General features: G+C 48.3%; 2 protein-coding genes across 2 annotated transcripts; one reads left to right on the top strand and one right to left on the bottom strand.

The window, feature by feature from the left end:
• Positions 1-1,568: 1,568 nt before the first annotated feature.
• On the bottom strand, positions 1,569-14,232 carry NOXO1 (NADPH oxidase organizer 1). Its single transcript, XM_075515329.1, has 8 exons — positions 14,154-14,232; positions 4,610-4,690; positions 4,421-4,496; positions 3,759-3,939; positions 3,302-3,495; positions 2,892-3,005; positions 2,492-2,609; positions 1,569-2,223 (listed from the first exon to the last, which is right to left on the bottom strand). Exons 2-8 carry the CDS (start codon positions 4,682-4,684, stop codon positions 1,569-1,571), a joined length of 1,413 nt encoding a protein of 470 aa, XP_075371444.1. The 5' UTR covers positions 4,685-4,690; positions 14,154-14,232.
• A 2,753-nt stretch (positions 14,233-16,985) lies between these two features.
• Positions 16,986-22,027, top strand: GFER (growth factor, augmenter of liver regeneration). Its single transcript, XM_075515361.1, has 3 exons — positions 16,986-17,226; positions 17,611-17,822; positions 18,692-22,027. The coding sequence occupies exons 1-3, from the start codon at positions 17,020-17,022 to the stop codon at positions 18,852-18,854; spliced, it is 582 nt and encodes a 193-aa protein (XP_075371476.1). The 5' UTR covers positions 16,986-17,019; the 3' UTR covers positions 18,855-22,027.
• The last annotated feature ends 409 nt before the right edge of the window (positions 22,028-22,436 follow it).

Raw genomic sequence — 22,436 nt, 5'->3', positions numbered from 1 at the left:
AAACAAGTCCAGCATTCAGTCTCCTTGGGGCTTAGTGAGAGGGAGGCGTCATTCCTTGGGCCAAGCTGTGGTTTCCCTTTGTATTTTCACACCCTGCGTTTTCAGACCCGGACGCTTAAACAGCACTTAGTTTGGAGAAAAGGCAGAGGCTCTGAACGAGCAGTTGGTCTTTACTGGGGATTTCAAGACTTTACAGAGTTGGGAGACGCTACTGGCACTGTCGTATCATACCCCAGCGCCCAGCTGGGCAGTGCCTGTTGATCAGTGTCTCATCGCATATTTTCTTTGCTCGGACAAGACGCAGCCTGGGCCAAAGCAGATTTCTCACCTGTGCCCACCCCGACTGTTAGCGCCTGGGAGGGAAATAAGCCCAATTTTAATTCCCCAGCTAGCAAATTTTTGAAGTATAAAAACCAAGCAGTCTTCATAGATATATATACATGTATTTTATTTTAGAGACAAAAATGTATAAAATTCAGAACAACATAAACACCTCACAAGTTGGTTAAATTGCTTGTTTAAAAAAAAATTAGCAGATACCTGGGAGAATAACGAGAATTAAAGGTAGCAATCTATGTAAAAGTCTTACGTCTTCCTATAACTATTGTTCTAACTCAATTCTAGGAAATGAGTTTAGGATGAGAATTGCTGTAAGTTTCAGTCACTATCACAGCTCTTTGAAAGGGGAATGTTTTGTTCATAGAAATGAGCTCTGGCCCCTTCCAGCCCGGAAGCAAGCTCTACTACAACCATTTTTGTTTCTGTGCCTGCACAGACATCGCTGTAGGGAAGGGGCAGAGGTGAGGTTCCTAGCCAACAGGTTTTTTTGTTCTTGCAGCCATTCGGCAGATCCAGCCAATTCATATATTCGAGGGCCAGTTCTCCACTACCCAAGTTGATCTAACCTTTAAAAAAAAAAAAAAACCAAAACCCAAACAAACACAAAAAATCCAAGAGTTTAAAAATATATATATATATATATATATATATATAAAATAGGGGGCTATTCACATGGCTGCACCATCCCATCCCCACCCAATACCAATAATTGTGGCTCTGGATTTCAGGGGTGACTCCGAGTCACTCACTCTGTCTGGGTTTCGCTCCGGGGCGGCTGCAGCGCTCTGCCAGCTAGCCCCGGCGTGGGGAATAATGCAAGAACAATCGTGAAATTTTCACATACTACATTGCAGGATAAATACTTGCCTGAGGGAGAATTAACTGAATCCAAAGCGATCTCTAACTGACACAGGAGCTACCAGATCTGCAGCTGCCCTGACTCGCCTGATAAGTTAAACCACTAAATCCCTTCCCGCTAACTCCAGTAAAGCCCCTCCTGGCTCCCTGGCCTCCCGTGCAAGCTGCAGCAGGAATCGGTGTTACCCAGGGAAGCAACGTTTGCATGCGTGTTCTGTCAGGATCTAAGCGTCCTTGGAAAGCGACGGTCCCAAGCCCCGACGCTCCCCGCGCCACCGCCCACAGCTCCTGCGGGACTTTGGCGAGGAGGGTGCCTGGCTTTCGGTCGTGGTGCTGGCCCAGGGCCGGGTCCGTGCCCCTGCCTGGGCGCGCTAGTGCATGCTCGGGAGAGGGAGCAGAGCCTGGAGGGCCGGTCGGGAGGAATACTGCTGCACGGCTCGCTTCGTGACAGTGCTGCACTTCTGGAGGATCTCGTGGGCAGAGGGGCGCACGGGCACCGTGGGGGCACAAGTGGCCAAGTCTGGGTCAGTGAGGGAGTAGCTCAGATCAGCCGCAGATGACTCTACAAAGCCAGAATCGTTCCTGTCCTTGGGGGTGAGGCGTGGAGACTTGCTGCTGTGTGCGGCCAAGGCGTGCCCCAGGGAAGAGCTCCTGGCCTGCTTCACTTCAGGCAGAGATCTTGACAAGTCAGGCTTCCAGCTCAGCCGGCTGTCCTGCTCGCTGCTGCTCCCCGAGCTGAGAGACAAGCTGTCTGACTCCAGGTCTGGGGTGGAGCTGGCCCTGGGCAGAGACCTTGATCTGCTTCTCAGAGGGCTCGTGTCCTCTTCAGTCCGGTCAAGGGAAGAGGAAGCCTGCACCCTGCGCTGGCCCGCAGCCTCACCTCGGGGCCGGAGAGCCGTCGGGGAGGAGCAGAGGTTCGGGGTGGAGACGTTGAGCCCACAGCTTATGATGGTCTGGAGCTTGTGGTGAGGATTCTTGTAGGGCTGGAGGCACATGGAGGGCATGTAGCCGGTACAGCCGTTGTATCTGAAGGGGAAGAATGAAAAACCAACACTGAAGAGAGCCCTTCTCCCAGCTCAGGCCAAGGGAAGGGAGCAGAGCACCTGGGGGAAGCAGGTGAGGACTCAGCCCAATGCTGTACACTGGGCACGAGGAAAGGGAAACCGTCCCTAGCCAAGGGCAGTCAGCTCAGGGGGAGCTCCTCTGCGCCCCACTGGGGAGGAGCGGGCAAGAAGCTCCTGCAGCAGGTAACCGGCTCCCTCGGGGAACGAGAGCTTCAGAAGAGCCTCCTTACCGGATCAGCCACCAGCCATCGTCAGACTTCCTGACCACCTCCACAACAACGCCGTTGTTCAGCGAGAGCTCGTCTGCCTTCTGGGACTCGTAGGCCCGCACAACAAAGTACAGGCTGCCTGCAGGGAGAAGGGGGAGGTCGTTTTTGCCTTGCAGAGAAAATGCCTCCATCCCTGTGACCAGCAGCCCTGGGGAGCAAGCGAGAGCTGCATGACAAGTGTCCCTGTAGGTGACTGATTTGCTCAGAGACCCACAGCTGATGGCAGAGCCGATCAGAAGAGTGAGAGCTCCAGAGATACAGGCAGGGACTCCAAGCAATGGTTAAAGTGGTGGGGTTTTTTTACAGAACTCATTTTCTGAAGGAGGAATGTGGTGTCCCAGGGAGCCAGCAGCAGACTTACCCTCCTCGTTTGAGCTCAAGGCATTCTGGATGTCCTCATGGGCGTCAATCTCTTCCAGGTACGAGGCTGGGAACCAGGCTATCTGCTTGTCTGCGTTTTCCACTAGCCACCATCCTGCAGCAAACAGCAAAAATAAAGGTTTTTAACAGCCTGCAAGTAGACAGATGACTGTAACGCCTGGGTAGGGGCTGCTCTGCCACCAGAGACAGGAGGGACATTCTGCAGAGCAGCTCAGTGCCTGGCCGATGCCACGCTTCACTTTGTTCTCTCCTTCCGTGTAAATCTGGGTAAGCACACCACAAGTACAAACACCCCCCCGCACCCGTGATGCTACCAACTTGGCATTTGCCAAGCTATGAATCAATCTACACCATCCCTCCCTGCCACTGAAGAACCCCTGTCACACATACCAGTCATGTCCTTGATTAACACTTCAACAATTTCCTTCTTCGCGACTTTGAAAGTCGTGTTCTTTGTGTCTTTTGTTTCAAAGGTTTCGATGCATCTGTAGCTCTGGGATGCCTGGGGATGTGTAATAGAGGAGAGCTGCTGCTGTGACTGGTTTTTCTTTTCCCCTCCAATTTCTGATGGCATGATCACAACACTGAAAAGTAAAAGTTTAATATCATTTTACTGAAAACTCACATGGAAGGTTGAGTTTAGTATTAATTTTGGTAAAATAGTCTGTGCAGCAGGCCAAGAAAAGCTTAGGCATCAGAAACAACATAAACATGCATTAAAGCATTCAGTAGAACTTCCCTGCTCTGCTGCCCTGGAGTGTAACTTGTTTCTCTTCTACCCGTATTCTACAACATTTCTGTTTCATGCAGACACATGCAAACAAAAAATACAAATATGATTTCATACCTGTTTTCAGGAAAGGAGGGATCTAGGTCTTGGGTCTGTGCCTTGAAAAACTGAATCACATCTTCACCCTGGGAGATTTTAGCATCCGTTTTCAGCAGCTCCTGGGAGTAAGTTTCCAGCAGTTTCAGTATCTCCAGGCACCTGCTCAGCTTCCCACTCTTCCTCTGCTTCACATTTGTATCTTTAAAATAACAAGAGCAAAGTTGGTGTAAGACAACAACGGATCTGGATGCCTTGAGAGCAGCGTCTTTTGCCTGAACACGGGGCTGCCCTCACCTGCCGCCCTTCCCCGCACAAGCCCAAACTGTAAGAAGCCGAGACAGAAGCTGCCTCTGCTTCCCTATCCTTTTTGGATATCTAAAATTTATCTTTGTTCACACGTAAATGTTGCAAGGAGCTCTGGGCCCATATTTAAAATGTAATATTAATTTACCAAGTGCAATTATCTATTAAAAAAAATAAAATCTTTCTGGGTTATTTTAAGGCAGTAATAGAGCCGAGCACGCTGATGTAGCCCAGCCGTACCATGCCACGAGCAGGAGCGAGCTGTTAATCTGTTCCAGAGGAAGGTCAGACTCAGAGACTGAAGTCTATGTCATCAGTTATGGCTGTCCCCGACAGCTGTCATGTTTGCTGGTCCATCAGAGATTTGTTCTCCTTACCTTTAAACCTGGGTATTGTCCGGTCAGATCTCCTGAGTGAGCCACTCTCGATGGGGAATTTTCTCTTCAGCTCTTTCTAAAAGTGAGGGGGAGGAGAGAATAGTGATGCTTCGCAGCCCTGACACACGGCTGGGCTCCTTCCCCCCTCCCCAGGACGGGAACCCTATCTTCAGGGAAATGTTCACTTACATGGAATCTCTTAAAGTCTTCAAATGTCCGGTAGATGAGAATGTTGTTCTGATCTGACCAAGACACAAACATCATGTAGTTCTGGCAAAATAAAAGGGACAAGAAGTGCATTTTTAAAAATTACAATATTCAATATTGGATGCTTTCAAGCAATGAGCATTTGCCAGGACCTGTGGTTTAGTTCTGGTTGCAAGACTGTCACATTAAAAAAATTCAGTTAAACATTAGACCTACAGAAATATTTCCTTAATTTTAGGGCCCCAAATGGGTAATCATTGTTAAAACCAGACGACATTTATGACACTGTGAACAGAAAGACAGCAGAATCGAAGATAACCATTTTCTTATGATATTAAGACCATTAAAAAACAAGTCCAAGTTCCCTGTCCTAGATCACAAGCCTCTAATTCCAACACTGTGGGGAAATGAGCAAGTATAGCCCCCGTAAGAGTAATGCAAAAAGCCGTCTAGTTTCCCAATTTGTAAATATTTAAGGAGAAAAAAAAAATCCAATAAAAAACCCATTAAAGTACCTTCTGCTTTCTGCATTGCATCAAGCCTACAGCCTTCACGTCCACCGGGTACCTGCTGCAGCTCATCTTCCCCAAGCCTGCTTCTCCTTCCCCAGGGCAGCTGGAGGCTGAGCAGAGATGCGGCTCCGGGCACGACTCCAGTGGTTAAATAACGCTGGAGCAGGAGGCAGGGCGCAGGCGTTCCCGTGCTTCCTCCTCCACCCAGTAACGCTGACAGAAATTCCGTAATTTGGCAAACTACCACGTCCTTTTTACCTGCTGCCCTGCTTTTAACACGCAAATACTCCCGGGTGCAGATGGCAGGGGCAAAGTTCAGAGAGCCGGGGAGGAGAAGCATCTTATGTCACATCCCTACTAGAATAATGCCGGGAAGCGAGCCTGGCCCTGCATCCGGGTGTGTTCATCATCCCTGGGTGTCGGGGAGGTCGGTGGGGCAGCAAGACCTGCTGTGATCCAAAGTACGTTTCCAGGGATGGACGGCTTGTGTTTACGGCTGTATTGCACGGATGGGCCTGTCGGAGTCGCCTGCAGCTTGGGCTGCGCTCACACCAGTCCCAAAAACTGATTAAGAATGTGGCTTGTTGTAAAGTACAAATTAGGGGCGACTTGACGTGTGCCAGCTGTTACAAATCTCTTTTCTTTACTGCTCTCTCCCATCTGCTGAGACACTTCACTTCAAAAGGATTTCTGGTAGCTATATCAATGTTTGCATTCTCTCAGAAATTAACGGGAGATGCTGATGCCAACGTTGCCGGAGCAAAGGATGAACAAACACATCCCCCGGGGTGTAACTTAAAAAGTCCCAAAGCATCTCAGGTGTAAATACGCGATGGAGACTCAGCTCCAAGTGCCTTGTGCTCCGTCCCGCTTCAAGCCTGGTGTCCGTACCCACCCAGGGCGACCAGCAGCTCTTCCCATGGACCAGCTCCTCGCTGCCCGGAGGCACTGCAGGACCCGTAATTACGGCCCTGGAAAGCCTGTCCTTTCACTGAACTGCTGCCTTTAGCGTGCCTCAGGTTATGACTTGGCTGGTGGGCATCCGTGTGATCAAACCGCCTTCTCCATCCTCCCTCCCCCTCTTCTTTGATGAAGCCTAAATTGAATCATTGTCATTATTGGAGCCCAAATTGAGAGGCTCAGCCCTGCCTTCCCTTTCATTTTCCCCTTACACCTGGTCTCTCAAAACCCTCAGCAACAGCTGCGGATGATTTTTGATCTACCAAAAAAACCCCCTCAGAATCTGAATAGGAAGCCAAACAAGATTCCTTCTGGATGGCCAGAAAATACAGCGAGCAGGGCCTTGGTTTGCATTTCATGAGCACGTGAGGCGGCTCCTGCACAGCAGGATGGCAGTTGCTGGGGACAAAGGAACTGTTTTCCTCACAGTTTGATCTGTTGCTGGTGGCTCGTTGCAGTTTGATCTGTTGCTGCTTGCTATCTGTCCTCCGTTGGGAAGGGAAAGTTGTACAGACAGCACCTTGGTCCTGTGTGCAGGTCTGGTGGGAAAACCCCTTTGATGGCATCTCCAGGGCACTTCCTCGCTCATGAAGCCAGACAGGAGCTGCCCTGCGGAAAGGCGATGCAAAGCAGCTCGCTGCCTCCAATGGTCCCGGAATCGGATCCTTCATCCCTCTGTTCACAGAGGGTCCAGTAAAAGCACGTGCTGTTAGATCTACCTGGCTCAAAAGATAAGGTTTTATGGAGGGAGAGGAAATCACTTCATCCAGCGAGTTTATTCTTTACGACCATGCTTATCTAGAAGCTACCAGTCTCTGAGGTGGCAAAACCCTTCATGCTCCCTGTCCTCATACCCACGCTCACGGGCTTCTCCTTGGCAGCCAAGCCGGGGCCAAGCTCACCTTTACATGGCTCTGTTACGTGGCTTTCAGAAAAGCTGGAACCAAGACTCTCAACAAAGCACATTTGATTGGTTTCCTGTCTCAGAGCAAAACCAAAACACAGTGTATTTCCACAAGCGTAAAGGTGTAAACGTATTTACCCTGAATGGGAAAAGCCAAAGGCAATTCAGATCCTAGAGGAGCTGCAATCTCTGTACGCACAGGAGATGGCCGGGGAGGTTCAGACAGCACATGGCTCCATGTCGGCAGGTACTGAGGGTATCGGTGAAAACAAGAAGAGCAGGAAACAGCCTTGGTTTTGGCAATTGCTAGTTCCAAAGGCTTTGCCATATTTTGCCATTCTCAGGGAATTCAAGTAAAAGCAGGGGGTGTGGAAAACATCTATGAACTGTTACAACAGGAAGGTGAAACTACACGGAGGTTTGCAAGTCGCCCGAGGCTGAAGAGCCAGCCATGCAGTTTGGAGAGCCGATTTTCTGGGGGAGATTGGCTGGTGACAGGGATCTCAGATAAAGCAAAGTATGAGCAAAATTACTCAAAAGTCTGTAATTAGTTCTTGAGAAAGCGTATTGCAGAAGCAAAAGTCGCTGCAATGCAGAACAGAGGTGGGGGAGGACGGCTGGGCACTACTCAGAGATAACAACGCTTCTCAGAGAGCTCAGTTCAAGGCTCTGCAGTTGTTACAGCAGTGTCATTGCCTTGTTGTTGTCAAGTTTGATGTCAAGAAACTGTCCGCTCAAGAGATTGATCCAATGAGTCACGTCATATTAGTCTAAAGTGATGCTGTCCGTGAAACCGAAGGAAGGGCCATGCCAGATTGCCTCTGGATCAGCACAAGCGCTCCTCAACAGCGTTACTGCACCTCCTTCGCAAAACCTCCTTCACAGAGCCATTTGGGTTGGGAAGGATGGATAACTGATTAGAAGAGGCCATTAATTCCACTTCTGTGCTGGATACATTTGAGCGCACTTCTAAAAAACCAAAACGCCGTTTCCTTACATTGTCAAGTTTACTTTGCGTCTTCTACCACTTCCATATCATCCCGCCATAAATTGGTACCTCCTTATGTGTAATTATTAACTGAAGGGTAGGAGTAGTCTGCCTGGAAGAAGTAAAACTGATCAAGTATTGCTGGGCGCTGCTATTTCATCATCAGTATTTAGTTAACATAGTTTTTGAGGACAGCAGTTACTTTTTTCTTTAGTCGTTTTCCAAGGTACAAAAGAGATCATAAATTAACAAGTCATATATAGGAGCGGACTGTCCAGCTTTGACAAACCGAGGAAACACAAGGTTTCCTCCATGATAACTGCAGACGTTTTGCAGCCCGCTTCAAGAAAGCCACGCATGCCTGGCAAAGGTGGAGCTCTGCCTCCTGCTACTCAAGGAACATGGCTGCCGCCATAAACCAGCTGCTCTGGGTATACGAAATACTGCTTGTGTCACAGAAAGTGACTAAGGCAGAGCCATGGGGAGTCACACCAGAGTCCCTGCCCCAAAGAGCCCACGGTCTGAGGGACAGGGCAGATCATCCAGCAGCTGCAGGGAGTCCCCCTGGCCACCCGGGCTGCCCCCTCCGCTATTTCCATGACAAGACCAGCTTCCCTCCACCGCGTGTAAAATGTCCATGACAAATAAACCTTGAGGATCTGGTTTTCTTTTTATTTCAGTATGGATTGGAATAACTTGATCCGGTGTGTTTAACTGGAGTAGAGCAGCCTAGGTGGGACAAGGGCCTGGCCCAATCCTTCACTGCATCCCACGAGAGCCAGAAGTGGAGTTTGAGGGTGCGGATGCTCGGGGGTAGCCAAAGGCAGCTCTTCACCAGCTCCACCACCGCCATTTTCCAAGTCTAACAAGCAATGGCCTTGTCACAAATGCACACACAAAAAAAAGAGAAGGAGCCGTGTTATGAAGAGCCTTTGCCACGTACAGAAGTCAGGTCCGGGCTGGTTAGTGACCTGTACATCTCATGGCTGCAGACGTGCGGGACTCTGTATCATGCATTTCTCTTTCTATGCCAAGCACAGGAGGAACTGCTACTGGTCAGACTCACTGACCAGGAAAAGGCAAAGAGAGAAAAAGTCCTCAAACCATCCTTGAGATACTACGGCTGCAAGAAAGAGATGTGGAAAGGAGCCACGGAGGGCCCTCGCCTGGAACGATGCCGGTAGGAGAGCTTCATCTTTTCCCACCGTCACCTTCAGGATCAAAACCTGTTCTTGAAGGTCACCTGCGATAACACATGACCTATCAGCACCTTTAATGAAAAGCCCAGCTGCTAAAAGCTGATTCTAAGAGTACAAAGAGGTTTTAGACTTCCAGTAAATAAACAGACCCTTATTTAAAAATAAAAAAAAAAAAATCAGACACTGGAGTTGACAAAAATATCCTTCACCTCATAAACAAAGGAAGCAGTTGAACTTTCACACAGGCTGGGATGAGAGATTTTGCAATATCGAATCCAGAAGAAGGTATTTCACTTCCTCCTAATTTCAGCAGCTACTGCAGGCACTAAAGCATTTTTCAGTGGCCAGATGAATCCGATTCAGAAACACTTTGAGCACACACAGCAGCGCAGAACTTCTCCACCCCCAGAAGCGGCTGCATTGCAGGAGCTTCAGAAGATGCACGTCCACCTTCAGTGCGGGGGTTCACTAACTACTCATGGGCAGATTTACTTCATGATAAAGAGTTAGGGCTTGAGCGTGAAGAAGAGCCGTGGTAACCGCGGCACTGTGGGTACAACAACGGGAGCTGGACGGTGGGTATCTGCACCGGGGCTGGGTGCAGGACCTTCCTTTCCAGGTGATGAACTTGCCGTGTTTGCGCAGCACCAAGAGTGCATTTTGCAATACCTGCAAGCGGCGTTTTCATTCGGATCACAGTGAATTGCTGCAGCTTGTAACAGTTTTCTCCTGCTACAGAGACCAAAGATCCATTAAGGCTGAGCGTGTTTCTCTGTTCTTAGGCTGGTAAGGCAGCATTTGCTGGAAGGAAGAAAAAGTAATTTTGCAGTGCTGCTACCTGAGCTGTCTTAGATACAGTCCCAGCCAGCAAGGCCTCCTACGGCGGTGCTGGGAAAAGACAGTGCTCATTTTCTACAAGCCCTTGATCTGCCTTTTCCACAAGGAAACGGCACGCGATCACCGTGGCTTTGCGAGCCAGCACATGGAGAGGCACATCAGGGGCTGGCTTCCTCGGGCACTTTCATTCTCCTCTCTGCTCCATGCCTGTTTCTGCTTTCCTCTGCCACCCTCCCACCTCAGCATGAGTCCCGCTCCTTTTAATCTGCAGTCTCCTGCGATGGACTCGTGCCCAGGGCATCCCTGGTTATTGCCCCCATGCAGGAGACCAGGGGGTCCCGTCCCCCCTGGGTCACTGACAGCGTGGTCACAGCCAGATGGCTGGTATAAAATCACAGCATCGCATCAAACTCCCTCAAACCTCGCACCGGCCGGCTGAGGGGGTGAAAGCAACAGAGCATATTTTCCCTGAAATGCCCCTGGGATCCAGCCGCTCAGCCCAGGGAGAAAGCAGCCTTTTCCAGGAGGTTTGCGTGCTGCCTGGGGCACGATGGACAGGCCCCTGTTTACCGAGCACTTGTTCCAACAATTTCATAGCTCCTTTGTAAAAGTGGCATGCTTTTCTAAGGTTATGCAAAGGACAAAAGCATGATTTAAGAAGAAAACTTCCAGGAAGGATGAGAATGTAATGTAAGCTGCTGCAGGAGAAAGTTTCCTGCATCATTTCCTAGAGAAAACAACAAAAAAAGGTGTTTGATGAGTGCGTTGTGTGGTACGAGGTCAAGACAGCGGGTGTACACGCTGGCACCCCGCTAAGGGATGTGAAGGGAGATGGAGGGCAGGGTTGAGTTTCCAAGGGGTTTCAAGCCTCGAGGAGGCTGTGCCTCCGCAGCGCACAGCCTGCCCCGCACGCTCTGAAATCTGTCAGGGGAAAATCCCAGCAACGCAACCTGTACGGCCAACGGCAAACGAAGCAAGCACCGGTGAACGTGTAGAAATACTGTCTTCACTTGGGCAAAACCGACTTTTACTTCATGCTGAATATGGTAAAGTCTGATCAGAGACAAGACCGTTGTATTCCTCCCAGATTAGTCAGAGAAATTCTCATCCTATTCTTACCCTTTCCTCATTCCCCACTGCCGTTGATAAGCAGAATATGCAAAGTCCTTTATCTCTCCTGGGGTTTCCACCAGCACTGGTAGCTCAAGTTAAAAGTTCACCTTTATTTCAGAGAGAAGACAAGATCTTTGTGTTCCTTGCCCCCTTCAGAAAACAGGAAAAACAAGATGTAATCTTCACTCAAAAGCCTGGCGGGGAGAAGAGAAATGTGGAAGGACAACTGTTGTTTCATTAATGTTTAATTCTTAATGATTCAACATGTTCTCATAGCAACTGTTATATGAGAAAAATCTCTTCCTCCACCACTGATTGAGACTTACTACTGTCCACTTGCTTTGAGTTACTTCTGGAAACAGGAAACATCCCAAAATCAGGGACAGCTGCATAAGGATGAGGAAAAAAACAGAAACCACCAGGTTTACCTGTCCTGTACAGGACAAGTGATTTTGAAAGCACAGCTCTCATAACAACAGGGTCGTTAATTTTTAGCAGACAAAAATGGAAGTCTCTGGTAAGGAAGGACCCTCAAAATCCACATGGGAAACAGCATGCTACAACATTTTAAAATGAACTTCAAATAGCATCTTCTTACCAAAACAAAGAGTGCTCCCATCCTGCAGCCGGTTCTGCTGCAGCAGCAGAAGCCCCTGTCCCCGCTGGAGCCCACCCTGAACTCTGCTGGCGTTCACAGAGGGCAGTCGGGCCAATCTCCTTTCATGAAGCCAAGAGGAACGGGAGCTGCTTGCTGAAAAGTTTGTGCTTTATTTTTCAAGGGCACAAAAGGAAAACCCCAATGTTGCTGTGTTTGTGCTCTGAATGCATTAACTGATTCCATGGAAGCTCGGAGAGAGTCTGGGATGTAGGAGACAGACTGGAGCACGAAAGAAGCGTCAGAGCACCGGCTGTACCAACTTGCAGAAAATAATTTGGTTTTCTCCCTATCCCTGCCATTGCAAATATATACACCGCTACTTCTGAATTCTCATTTTAATCAGCAAGAGGATCCATGCGTAAAAACGGCACAAACTTTAAAATAACATACGGCAGCCTCTGGGTACAGACCCCCAGATTTGAGCAAGGCAGAGTCTTGGTATACTCTGTGCGAAGTCTTACACCTCAGACTGTTTTGAACAGATTTTAGTAGTTCTGGATGGATCTGAACGGAGATCGATGTCTCACCCAGTGTGTCAGTATGGCAGCAGGCTCCTTCCTGATAATTGGGAGGTAAATTCATGCCTTGGGAAACTTTGCAGGTGATGTGTTTCTTGTATACAAACAAAACTGTTCAATATGATTCACTTACCTAGAGATAGACATTATTTTTTTTGGCTGCTCTTTCCTAGTTGACTGTAATTTCACAAACAACTGCATGACTAATTCCTGATGCTGGCTTTGTAACTGGTTGGACTTTAGGCTGAGATCCTTACATGTAAATACAAGTCAGCTTCCTGTTGCTGTATCCCCCTGGAGAGGACACCAGTTACATCGACTGGAACTGTCTACAAAAGCATCTCACAAAACCTGGTAAGAATCCTGAGAGGTATAGGGTAAATTTTTCCAAAGAACTTTCAATAAATTAATGAAAAGTCAGTGGTGTTTAGGTTCCTAAACATTAAATGAAGTTCCTCTTCATTAAATGAAGCAGAAGGCTCTGAGAATATTATTCCTTGTTCTCTAGGCAAAATCTAACTTTTTATTGCAGTAATGGAGCAAAACACATGCCAGCAGGCAGTCTGGGCTCACTGGCTCTGCAGGCTATTACATTTCTATGCAGTCCCGTTGCATCCTAGAAGGTGGGCTGTAAGGACAGCAGCAAGGGTTTTGTCCTCTCTATGTTAGTTAAGCCAGTTATCTTTGAAAATTAGCAGCCTTTCTGTAGATATAAACCCCTACATAAATGAGCATCCTGCTGTAGCCTGGGGTCACACTGCTGGGAAAGGAGCTGCGTGAAGCCTCCTTGGGGTCTCCTCTCCTTGGGGTGGCCCATCCTTGGGGTCTCCTCTCCTTGGGGTCACTCCTCCTTGGGGTCACCCCTCCTTGGGGTCTCCTATCCTTGGGGTCACTCCTCCTTGGGGTGACCCATCCTTGGGGTCTCCTCTCCTTGGGGTCTCCTCTCCTTGGGGTCACTCCTCCTTGGGGTCTCCTCTCCTTGGGGTCACCCATCCTTGGGGTCTCCCCTCCTTGGGGTCTCCCCTCTTTTGCTCAGGAGCTGCATTTAAGCTCAGACCTTTGTCCTCACCCGAAGCCCACTGTGGGTATGCCTGTGCCATGCATTTTGCCCATCCTGACTCAACTTTCTGGCCGCGGTGCAGCGGGGCTCAGAGGGCCAGGGGGGTGTCCAGCTCCAGGGGGGTGTCCCGCCCCAGCTGCCTCCATCGTGCTAGAGAGCGAGCAGAAGGATGTGTATCTGGCCTCAAATACGGGCCATGTCCCATTGCCAGCCCATTTCTTCCTTCCCCGTGCACTCACTGTCAGCTGCCAGTTCCCAAGCTCTTGTTTAGCAGTTGCCAAAGATAAGAGCAGAACATCAAACAGCAGTCTTCCTCTGAGAATGGCAAACACACCCTTTTCATTTTCTCAAGCACAGGTTTTACTAATGCTTCCTGGTAATTACTGTAATTGCCGTCCTGCACATTACCCTATTCCAGTCACAGATTAAGCGGCTGTTAGGAAGAGGCACCTATTCAGTAGACTTCAGTGAGCCCGCTGTCGCAGACATAAGTTATTGAAAAATAGGTGCTTTGTTGGCAGCACCCACGCCCAGGAGCCCTGCAAGGTGCCACTGTCAGCAGGCGCCTGGACCACGCACCAAGGAAACCTTGGCCAGGCAGCGCGGGATGGAGCCGTGCTTTGCTCCTTGCCCCCGGGAAGCAGCCACGCTTACGAGGGGTCTTTGTTAGGAGCTCGTTTGGTAACAGGCTCTACCACATGGCCAGCTCCTAAATCACAGTGCTGGAACCAGAGGGCTAGGTGGGAGCGTGCACCACGCCGGCCTGCCGGGGCTCACCGTGGATTCCTTTGGCCACAGAGCTCCGTCCGCGCCGAGCTCAAGCGTCACTTGACCGTGCTGCAGCTTCTCTGCCTGGTCTCAGCACCCTCAGGAAGGCTTGGAGCAGATGGGGCAGCAGCGGTGCAAGGACACGCAGGGATGCTCCAATGTCACACAATACCGGCGAGGGACACATGGCTGAACACCGGCACCCATTGGGACCCTCCACGGGGCATCCACCAGGCTCCTACTGGGACATAACAGAAGGGTTGTCCAAGGGAGAGCAGGAAGGAGGGCTGTCACGTCCTTCCTCTGTGCCATGTTCCTTCCTTCGGACGGAATTAATTGGGTTCTGCACTTGGATTCAATTAGAGACAGTAAAGTGGATTTCCTTGCTCTGATTTGAATCTGAGCATCTCTCCATTTTTTTCCTCGCCTGCTTTGAAACAAGATGATGCTGGCCGTGAGGTCAAAGAGAGAAAATTGGGAGCACCTTTTCCTAAAGAGCCAGCTCTGCTCTTACATCTGACCAAAAAAGGGGCAGGGGGAGCAAGACTGTGCACAAATCCCTCCGTAAGCAACAGCTTCTTTCCAGGTTATGAACTTTTTCCTTTTAAATAAAAAGAAAACATGCTTGTATTTTAACTAACTCAATAAATGAAATCACTAACGAGAAAGCAAACAGGCTGTTAACAGCTGAACAAGGAGATTGCTTTGACTTAGAAACATCTCTGCAACTATTTAATTGCTTGAAGGCTAAGCAATAAAGCACTGCAGGAAATTCCCCGGGTCTCTTCCAGATACCAGCATATCTTGTTCCCTGAATTAAAAAAAAAGAACGAGGTCAATCACATCATTTAAATGTTTATTGGTGGATAAGGAAACAAGCACGAAGGATGCCTTTTCCCCTACTTTATCTTTCCTTCATGTGTGAAATTTAGATATATAGTTGTGTATAATTTTAGATAAAGCCATTTCAGTAGTTCCTATCAGATACTCATCTCTCTTCTCCCTCCCTCACGAATATCAGCAAAGAAATGTTCTCATGAAATTGCAAATAAAAAAATATGAGGCACTGGTAAATAGGAGGCCCAAAGATGGAGATCCAGATTATCAGCTCAGTGCTACGCAGACCAGGAAACAGATCAGCCGTTTCCACGTAAAGCACACTAAGTTTTGAAATCTTTTCGAAGGCAAGCCTTTGAAGCATTTTCTCTAAAATGATGCATTACCTACTAAACATTTTACACCATGCTGTGTTAAATATATGAGAGGATAACGGCTGCAAATGAGCAGTATTTTTGCAGCAACTTTCATACAAATTGTGTCTTTGCAGAATTGGTGGCACAACAGCCCTTAACATCAGGCAAAAGACTCAAGATGCATTTCAAATAGGCTATGAAGCAGCCTGGAAGGAATAGGATGTGGAGAAGTACAGCTATTTGTAGGGGCAGGAGCTGCTAAGGAGAAGGCTCCCAGGCCACGACTGCCTGACGGGACAGGAAAAGGGCTGGTGCTGCCTGAAGGGGAAGAGAAGGAGGGAGGGGAGGCAAAAATCTATCCCAGCCAGCCAGCAAGATTTTGTAAGATGATATTTTTGTCCAGCTCCATCCCGGCCATACATTTGTTTGCATTAAACAAAATAATCATATTTTTCACTTGACCTGCAGGACATGAAGAGGTGAAAAGTGGAAGTGGATACAAAATTCACGTTCTAGAGTGCATTGTCCACAGGGGGAGACTTATCCTGTGGCCTCAAAATCTCTAGTGTCAAGCCAAAAAGAAGGAGAAGAGCAAAGCTGTGCTGCCCTTCAACTTTTCATCCTCTAAATCCCCATCAAGAACTTCCCAAGGCCGCTGTGTCTCAGAGGCTGGCTGCGGGGTGTGCTTCAGGTGGTCACACCCACCGGACTACAGGATGAATCGGCCAAAAGCTTTATCTGCACTTTTAGCACGGTGCCAAGCTGCGGCTAATTAACATTTCCACAGGGTGAGAAACCCAGCTCTGAAGCTGATGCCGGGCTGGACCATCGCCCAGGTTCGATCGGAGCTGGGTCACCGTCCTCACGTGCTTGCAAGCCTGTAGCTCAACAGGAGTAAAAGGAAAGCCGCTGAACGTCCACCGGAGACCGAAGAGTTGGGGCAAGGCCTGGGCTCTCCTTCACCCCCGAGCAGCCCAGCCGCACCCAGCCGCAGTCGAGGGCTCCCTTCTTCAGCGTACCTGCCCTCGTGTAACACGTGCAGATGCTCTCGGAAAGACGTAAGTAAATCCTTCCTCAATATAGTTTTACAAGTGCACGACAGGTGTTAGAACACGTAAAATTTGATAATGGGTGTGTCTGCTACAGGTGCACGAGTTGGAAGTGAATTATCTATTGGTTTCTTCTTTAAATCACACTGTTGATAGTATCACTGTGCTGGAGATAACGCTGAGGTATGCTTCGCCACCGGCAGCACGTAGGAGAGCTGCTCCGTGCCACGAGCTCTGCTGCACAGTGTATATATGTATATATATACGTGAGGTGGGCAAGCGCTGGCAGGAGGCTCACGTCACTGCACCGTGTGAAGAGAAACCCACCCTGTTCTCCTCAAATACAAGATCCAAACCCAGAGCCTGCTGCTCTGGGGGCAAAAACCATCAGAAACGTGCACTTCTGTGTGTGGTGTTTAACGACGAATACCTGGGCCGGGCCTCCTCACCCAGACCCGGGGAAAGCCCCGTCCCTCGAGCCAGCGCCCGGCCGGGAGTACAGCGAGGCCCTCCCGAGGCCGAGGCCGAGGCCCGGGCCCCGCCGCCCGCTCCCACCTGAGGGAAACCGGGGACAATTCAAATGGCGGCCTCCCGCGGCGGCCGCCCTGGCCCGTGGTGCACCGCGGCGCCAAGATGGCGGCGCCCAGCGAGGGCCGGCCGGGTCGCGGCGGCTCGCCGTTCCCGGGTACCGAGAGCGGTCCCTTCGCCTTCCCCTTCGCCGTCCCGCACGGCGCCGCGGGCTCCGGGGCGGAAGAGCCGTCCAAGAAGCCGTGCCGAGCCTGCACGGATTTCAAGAGCTGGCTCCGCGAGCAGAGGAAGCGGGCGGCCCCGGGCGGCGGGGTGAGGCGGCGGCTTTCCCGCGGGGGGGGGGAGGGCGGCGGCGGCGGCGGCGGGAGCCTCCCCTGTCAGCCCCGGGGAGCTGTCGTACCTCCAGCTCCTGCAGAGCTGTGAAGCGGGCCTCTGTCATGCCGCCCCAAGGGTGATGGGGCTGCGTGGCTCCCTCCTCGGGGTGTGAAGGGGCCGGGGCAGGGTTTCCCCTCTGTGGGGGTGTGAACGAGGCCTCCATCTTCTCCCCACCGGGTGTGAAGGGGGGCTCAGCCGTTGTCCCCCGCTGAGGGTGTGAAGGGCCTGTGTCCCCCCCATCTTGTCCTCCCACCTGAGTGCAAAGGGGCTGTTTCCCCACCAAGCACCATCATCCCCTCACAACCTTCTCTCCTGCTCCAGGACCCGACGGTCGCGGAGGAGAAAGAGCCACCGCCGGACTGTCCCCTCGACAGCGAGCAGCTGGGCCGCAACACCTGGGCATTCCTGCACACCATGGCAGCGTACTACCCCGACCACCCCACCGGTGCCCAGCAGAAGGAGATGAGGGACTTCATCAACCTCTTTTCCAAGTTTTACCCCTGTGAGCACTGTGCCGAGGATCTGAGGGAAAGGTGAGTTGCTTCATCCTTTTTTTTTTGGTGGCTGCTGCTGAAAGGGCTAGCCTGAAATGCAGGGCTGCAGCAGCTGTTTGCATATCAGCAGCTCTTCCTGTAGTTGGGGTTTGTAGCTACCTGAAGTGGTTTCTTCCATTATTGCATCAATCAGAGTTAGGCTTACTCGGAAAACAAATACCTTTTCTCATGCTGTGAGGTCGTGTGTTGCCTCCAAGGCCTCCCTGAGGCCATTCTGGGATTTTCTGGTTCAAACTGGATTTGTGCTCAGTTGTGGGATTAGACTAGGACTTGAAATAATCTGGTTTTCAGGAGGCAAATGTTCTTCTACTCCAGAAAATCCCCTTTATTGGCAACCTCAGCAGTTGGCAAAGACTGGGCATGGGCTGTGACGTTTGATAAAGTTTTCTACTCCTGTTACTGTCAACTTGTTTCTTGAAAGTTTCAACTCCTCTTTTCTGGATGATGAAACCTAATTATTGATTTAGCAGGCATCACATGGTAAAACAACTGCTTAGTATTTTTCATTTATTATTCTGCTTTTTTTTTTTTTAATTTGGTGTTTTGATGAATTTAAGTACTTCTTGCTTTTTGTCATAGATAAGCTGTTTGACTCCTGCGTCTTTTCCAGTTGACAAGGCTAGGCATTGAATGATGCCTAGTTGCATCAGTTGCAGCCATTAGTATTTTATAGTGGAGCTTTGGCCTCTGACAATTACTGATGTCTGTGCGCTCTCTTCTGGGGTCTCTTTGGGACTCATCTTGCAATAGTAGGCGACTCTGGTTGTCTGTGCACGATGTGCCTGCTTTGGGTATTGAAGTTGGTGACTGTAAAGAAGTAACACTTGTTTCCTCTTCCCTGTTTGCAGATTACGTACAAATCAGCCTGATACTAGCAACAGAAATAACTTCTCCCAGTGGTTGTGTCTTCTTCATAATGAAGTGAACAGGAAACTGGGGAAATCTGAATTTGACTGCTCTCGTGTGGATGAGCGCTGGCGAGATGGTTGGAAAGATGGTAGTTGTGATTAATCCGTAGAGACTGCTTTGGAAGTCTAACAGCCTAATTCAATCTGGTGTCGAGTCACTACAGGGAGATGTGTGAGTCAATAACTGTGTGTTTGCGTGCTTGTGTGTGTGAGTGATGTGGCTTGTGGAAATAAAGGTAAACCAATTCTAAAAGTAAATTTGAAAATCTTATCCTAATAGTATTTTGATAAATGATTACATGAATATATTACCTGAGGGACTGAGGCCTTACATTTGACATGGGAATTGCCAGAAACCCATGAAATTAAGTCACTGACAAACTCGTGGAGACTTTTCATTATGACATTTCCTTATTTTAGGGGCATTTGCTTATTTCTGTGTCTAGAATTCCTTTTCCCTGAACACAGTTGTAGAGGGCTGCCCCGTAGCATTTTACGTTTATCTGCAGGCATTATCCTGATGTTTAGAAAATGCGTCTGATTAATTGTGATTTTCATTTCTGTTGTTCTGACAGAGAAAACTCATGCTGTGTTTTGTGCCAAGTCTGTATCCCTGGATTTCTCTTTCTGAGATCTCCAATGCTTTTTGTTAAGCTTGGATCCAGTTCCTTTGATAAAAGGCCTGAAGGCAGGTACATTTAATTTAAATACTGAAATCATGGAGCCCAGGTTTCTCGTTTTATTTTTGTGTTTCAACTTATCATGTAAGAGGACATTGTAGAAAGGGAGACTAAAACAACAAAAAAAGCCCCTCATCTGATGAATGGAATGAAGTATCAACTGGGTGAAATTCAAATGTTTTAAACTGATTGCTAATTTTCTTTGGATCCAGAAGTGGTATGATGATAAGTTCTACTGAACTACTTATTCTTAAAGCAGATAACCTCTTTATCTCTCTGTGAACTTTCATCAGTTGTGAAAATAGCTTGAGACTGATACCTGTAATGAAGCATATTCAGCTTTGTTTAGCATACAGTATATCTGAGATGTCACTTGTGTTTTGAAATTTTTGATTGGTACTTGCCGACCTGGTTGATATTCTGGTGTTATTCCCTAGCTAAAAATCTCTCTAGCACAAAAGGACTTTACAGGCCCCCTGCAGTATTTGAGTCCTGCTTAAGACTGCAATGTCAGCTTTACATAGTATTTATTGCAGAGGGGACTCCAAGGAGCTCCTAGGGTAGATTCCCTCTGTAGACGCTGGTCAGAATCCATGCTGTGTGTATTTTTCCTAGGTCAGCTATACTGCATCGATGTATTGCTACATAAATGTGAATTTCAGATTCAAGTGGAATAGCAGCATAAACGATTTACATGACAATGCGTGTAAACACATGTTTCTATAAAAAGAGACAGCTTACAAAAAAAAGTCAAAATAATTTCAAGATTTTAAAATAGATAGTGATATCATGCCTTTATTGCACTTCTGGCTGTGAAAAGTTTGCAGGACTTTGCACAAACCATGACAATAGTAGGTTTTTTCATTCTGTACTTCCTGCTGAGGTTTTCTTGTGTGTTTCAGTGAGCTTCCTTATTTCATGCACTACAGTACACTTGTAAATTTACTCTTGCTGATAGAGTGAGTGTTACCTGGAAATGTTAATGGTACTTTTATAATAGCATTAGCTCATATCTAAGAACTTTGATCTTCAAACCTGCATGCATGGGGCTTCTTAGTGTTTAAAAAAGCAATAAGAACTTTGGAAATACATTTTAATGTTTTACGGCGTATTCAAGTTCTTTCAGGTTGGACCTGTTAAAACAGTATAAGACAAATTTTATGGTCTTGTTATTCTTGAAGTTCTTTATGTGGTAACATTTCTAAACACAAAGCCATCAAAACTGATTATAAGATACTTCGTGAAGTATGCAATCTGACTTGTGACTTGAAGGTATCATTCAGGTTATTAAAAGTGCTCAGAAAATTTCCCTATTGGCATGTTGAGGTTCTTAGAACAAATAAATTCCAGCCCTTGTTTTTTGTCTTTTTAGTATTAAACTCAGTCCCCAAAATGAAGCACATTGGTATCCACTAGTGGGGAGAGGACCAACAAAAAGGCTGTAGCCCACCCCCTTGTGTCAGGCATGACCTAAACTACCCAGTTCTTCAGCAGCTGGGGGTGTGGACAGGCATTTTCTTCTGGACTTGGTTGTGCTAAAAGAGGAATTCACTGTTCTTCCTTTCCAATCTGCCCTCGTCTATTCTCTGGGACAATTTAATCACCCATGGAGGAGATGGTGAGATTTCTTCCTAATTTGCTTCAGCATAAATGAGCAGGTTGGTAAAACCTCTGCCTCATCCTTTTTCATCTTAATACTGAAAATGGGCCAGGGCGGTGAGTTACACTTACTTGTGTGAGTGCACTCGATCTCTGCAGCTGAGTCCTAGGGCTGCTGCTGCCTTGTGCTGGCAAGCGGTTGGTGATGGGCAGGTGCACTGTAACCTTCCACCATACTGCAGCATCTGTCCACCTCTTAAGAGTGTGGAGAGGAAAATAAACATGTATCCTGCTCAAAATCAGGGGGAGCAGCTGTGGCAACACATTTTTTTGTCACCTTGTGTTGTTCAAGGAGGTGGTAGAGGTGTGCAGAAGGAAAAGCCCCTTCTGCCAGCATGTACTGTTCTGCTGTCCTGGCAGTGGTGCAGGGGTAGGGGAAGAGCCTTAAAGCTGAAGCCAGTGTCTTTAGCAAATGCTTCCCATTAAGAGACCACCAGCTGTGGCTGCTAGGATGTTATTAGGCGGTTTGTAACTTTGCTAAGTGGCCATTTGGTAAAATATGTGCTTGCACTCTGTTCTCTCATGTTAATGGCTTTGCAGAAGAGCTTTGACTTAGATGTTTCTCAGGCATATCGTCATCTCTGGTCTTGACTGTGTGGGGAGGGGGGGATTTTTTTTGCTGCTCATTTGTACCACATCTCAAGTTTTAATCCTATGTAAGGAATTTATATGGAAGATACTTGTATTTGTGTACAGAAAATTGTGAATTCCCTTCTAAAGGCACTTGATTAAATCTAGTTTTAAAAATATCTGTATTCAAATTATATTTCCTGTTGATGTGAAAGTAATAAAGCAATGAGTTCATTCCTGGCTTTCCTACCGCATGAGACCTTAGGAAAAGGCATGATATTGCGCTGGTGTGTCTAACCTTCTGCATGTCAGTATATTACTGTCTGAGCTTGATTGCTCAACTGAGATTACGTGATTCTGTGTGTGTGTACAGATCAGACAAGGCGGGGCCGCAACTGGTCCTTTTCAGTTGAATTGCTGAATTGACAGAGTTCTCTGTGGGCCAAGAACGCAGTGATTTTGTACAGCAGGTCCTTACCCATCAGATCAGACTTTGGGTTTATGTGGGGACCAGTGGGATTTTTTGTGGGGTTCAAGTGGTTTTCTTGTCGTATGTTTCTAACGGCATTAAGGTAGTGTTACAGTTGGGAGTAGCTCAAATCTTGCTGGATTTGAGCAGGATGGCAGAAGAGGGTGTTATCTACTGAAGGGCAACATTTGTTAACTGCATATTCACCGCACAGCCACGCACATCCCATCACGTTTGCCAGAAAGGGGAAGCTGCTTCCTATCAATACGAGGAGCCCTTGCAAGGCAAAGCACAGTCAGGAGCAGGT

The sequence above is a fragment of the Mycteria americana genome, chromosome 12, assembly GCF_035582795.1.
Source record: "Mycteria americana isolate JAX WOST 10 ecotype Jacksonville Zoo and Gardens chromosome 12, USCA_MyAme_1.0, whole genome shotgun sequence".
Classification (NCBI taxonomy): domain Eukaryota; kingdom Metazoa; phylum Chordata; class Aves; order Ciconiiformes; family Ciconiidae; genus Mycteria; species Mycteria americana.
This window is presented reverse-complemented; position numbering and strand designations above follow the sequence as displayed.

Bases quoted from the DNA above. Each gene is read 5' to 3' on its own strand.
- NOXO1 (XM_075515329.1), bottom strand. From the start codon at position 4,684: ATGATGTTTGTGTCTTGGTCAGATCAGAACAACATTCTCATCTACCGG. The intron at 3,940-4,420 runs GTAAGGAGAACA...GTTATTTTAAAG, and splicing joins GACAATACCCAGGTTTAAAG to ATACAAATGTGAAGCAGAGG. The intron at 2,224-2,491 runs GTAAGGAGGCTC...CTTCCCCTTCAG, and splicing joins GATGGCTGGTGGCTGATCCG to ATACAACGGCTGTACCGGCT.
- GFER (XM_075515361.1), top strand. From the start codon at position 17,020: ATGGCGGCGCCCAGCGAGGGCCGGCCGGGTCGCGGCGGCTCGCCGTTC. The intron at 17,227-17,610 runs GTGAGGCGGCGG...CTCCTGCTCCAG, and splicing joins GGGCGGCCCCGGGCGGCGGG to GACCCGACGGTCGCGGAGGA. The intron at 17,823-18,691 runs GTGAGTTGCTTC...CCCTGTTTGCAG, and splicing joins GCCGAGGATCTGAGGGAAAG to ATTACGTACAAATCAGCCTG.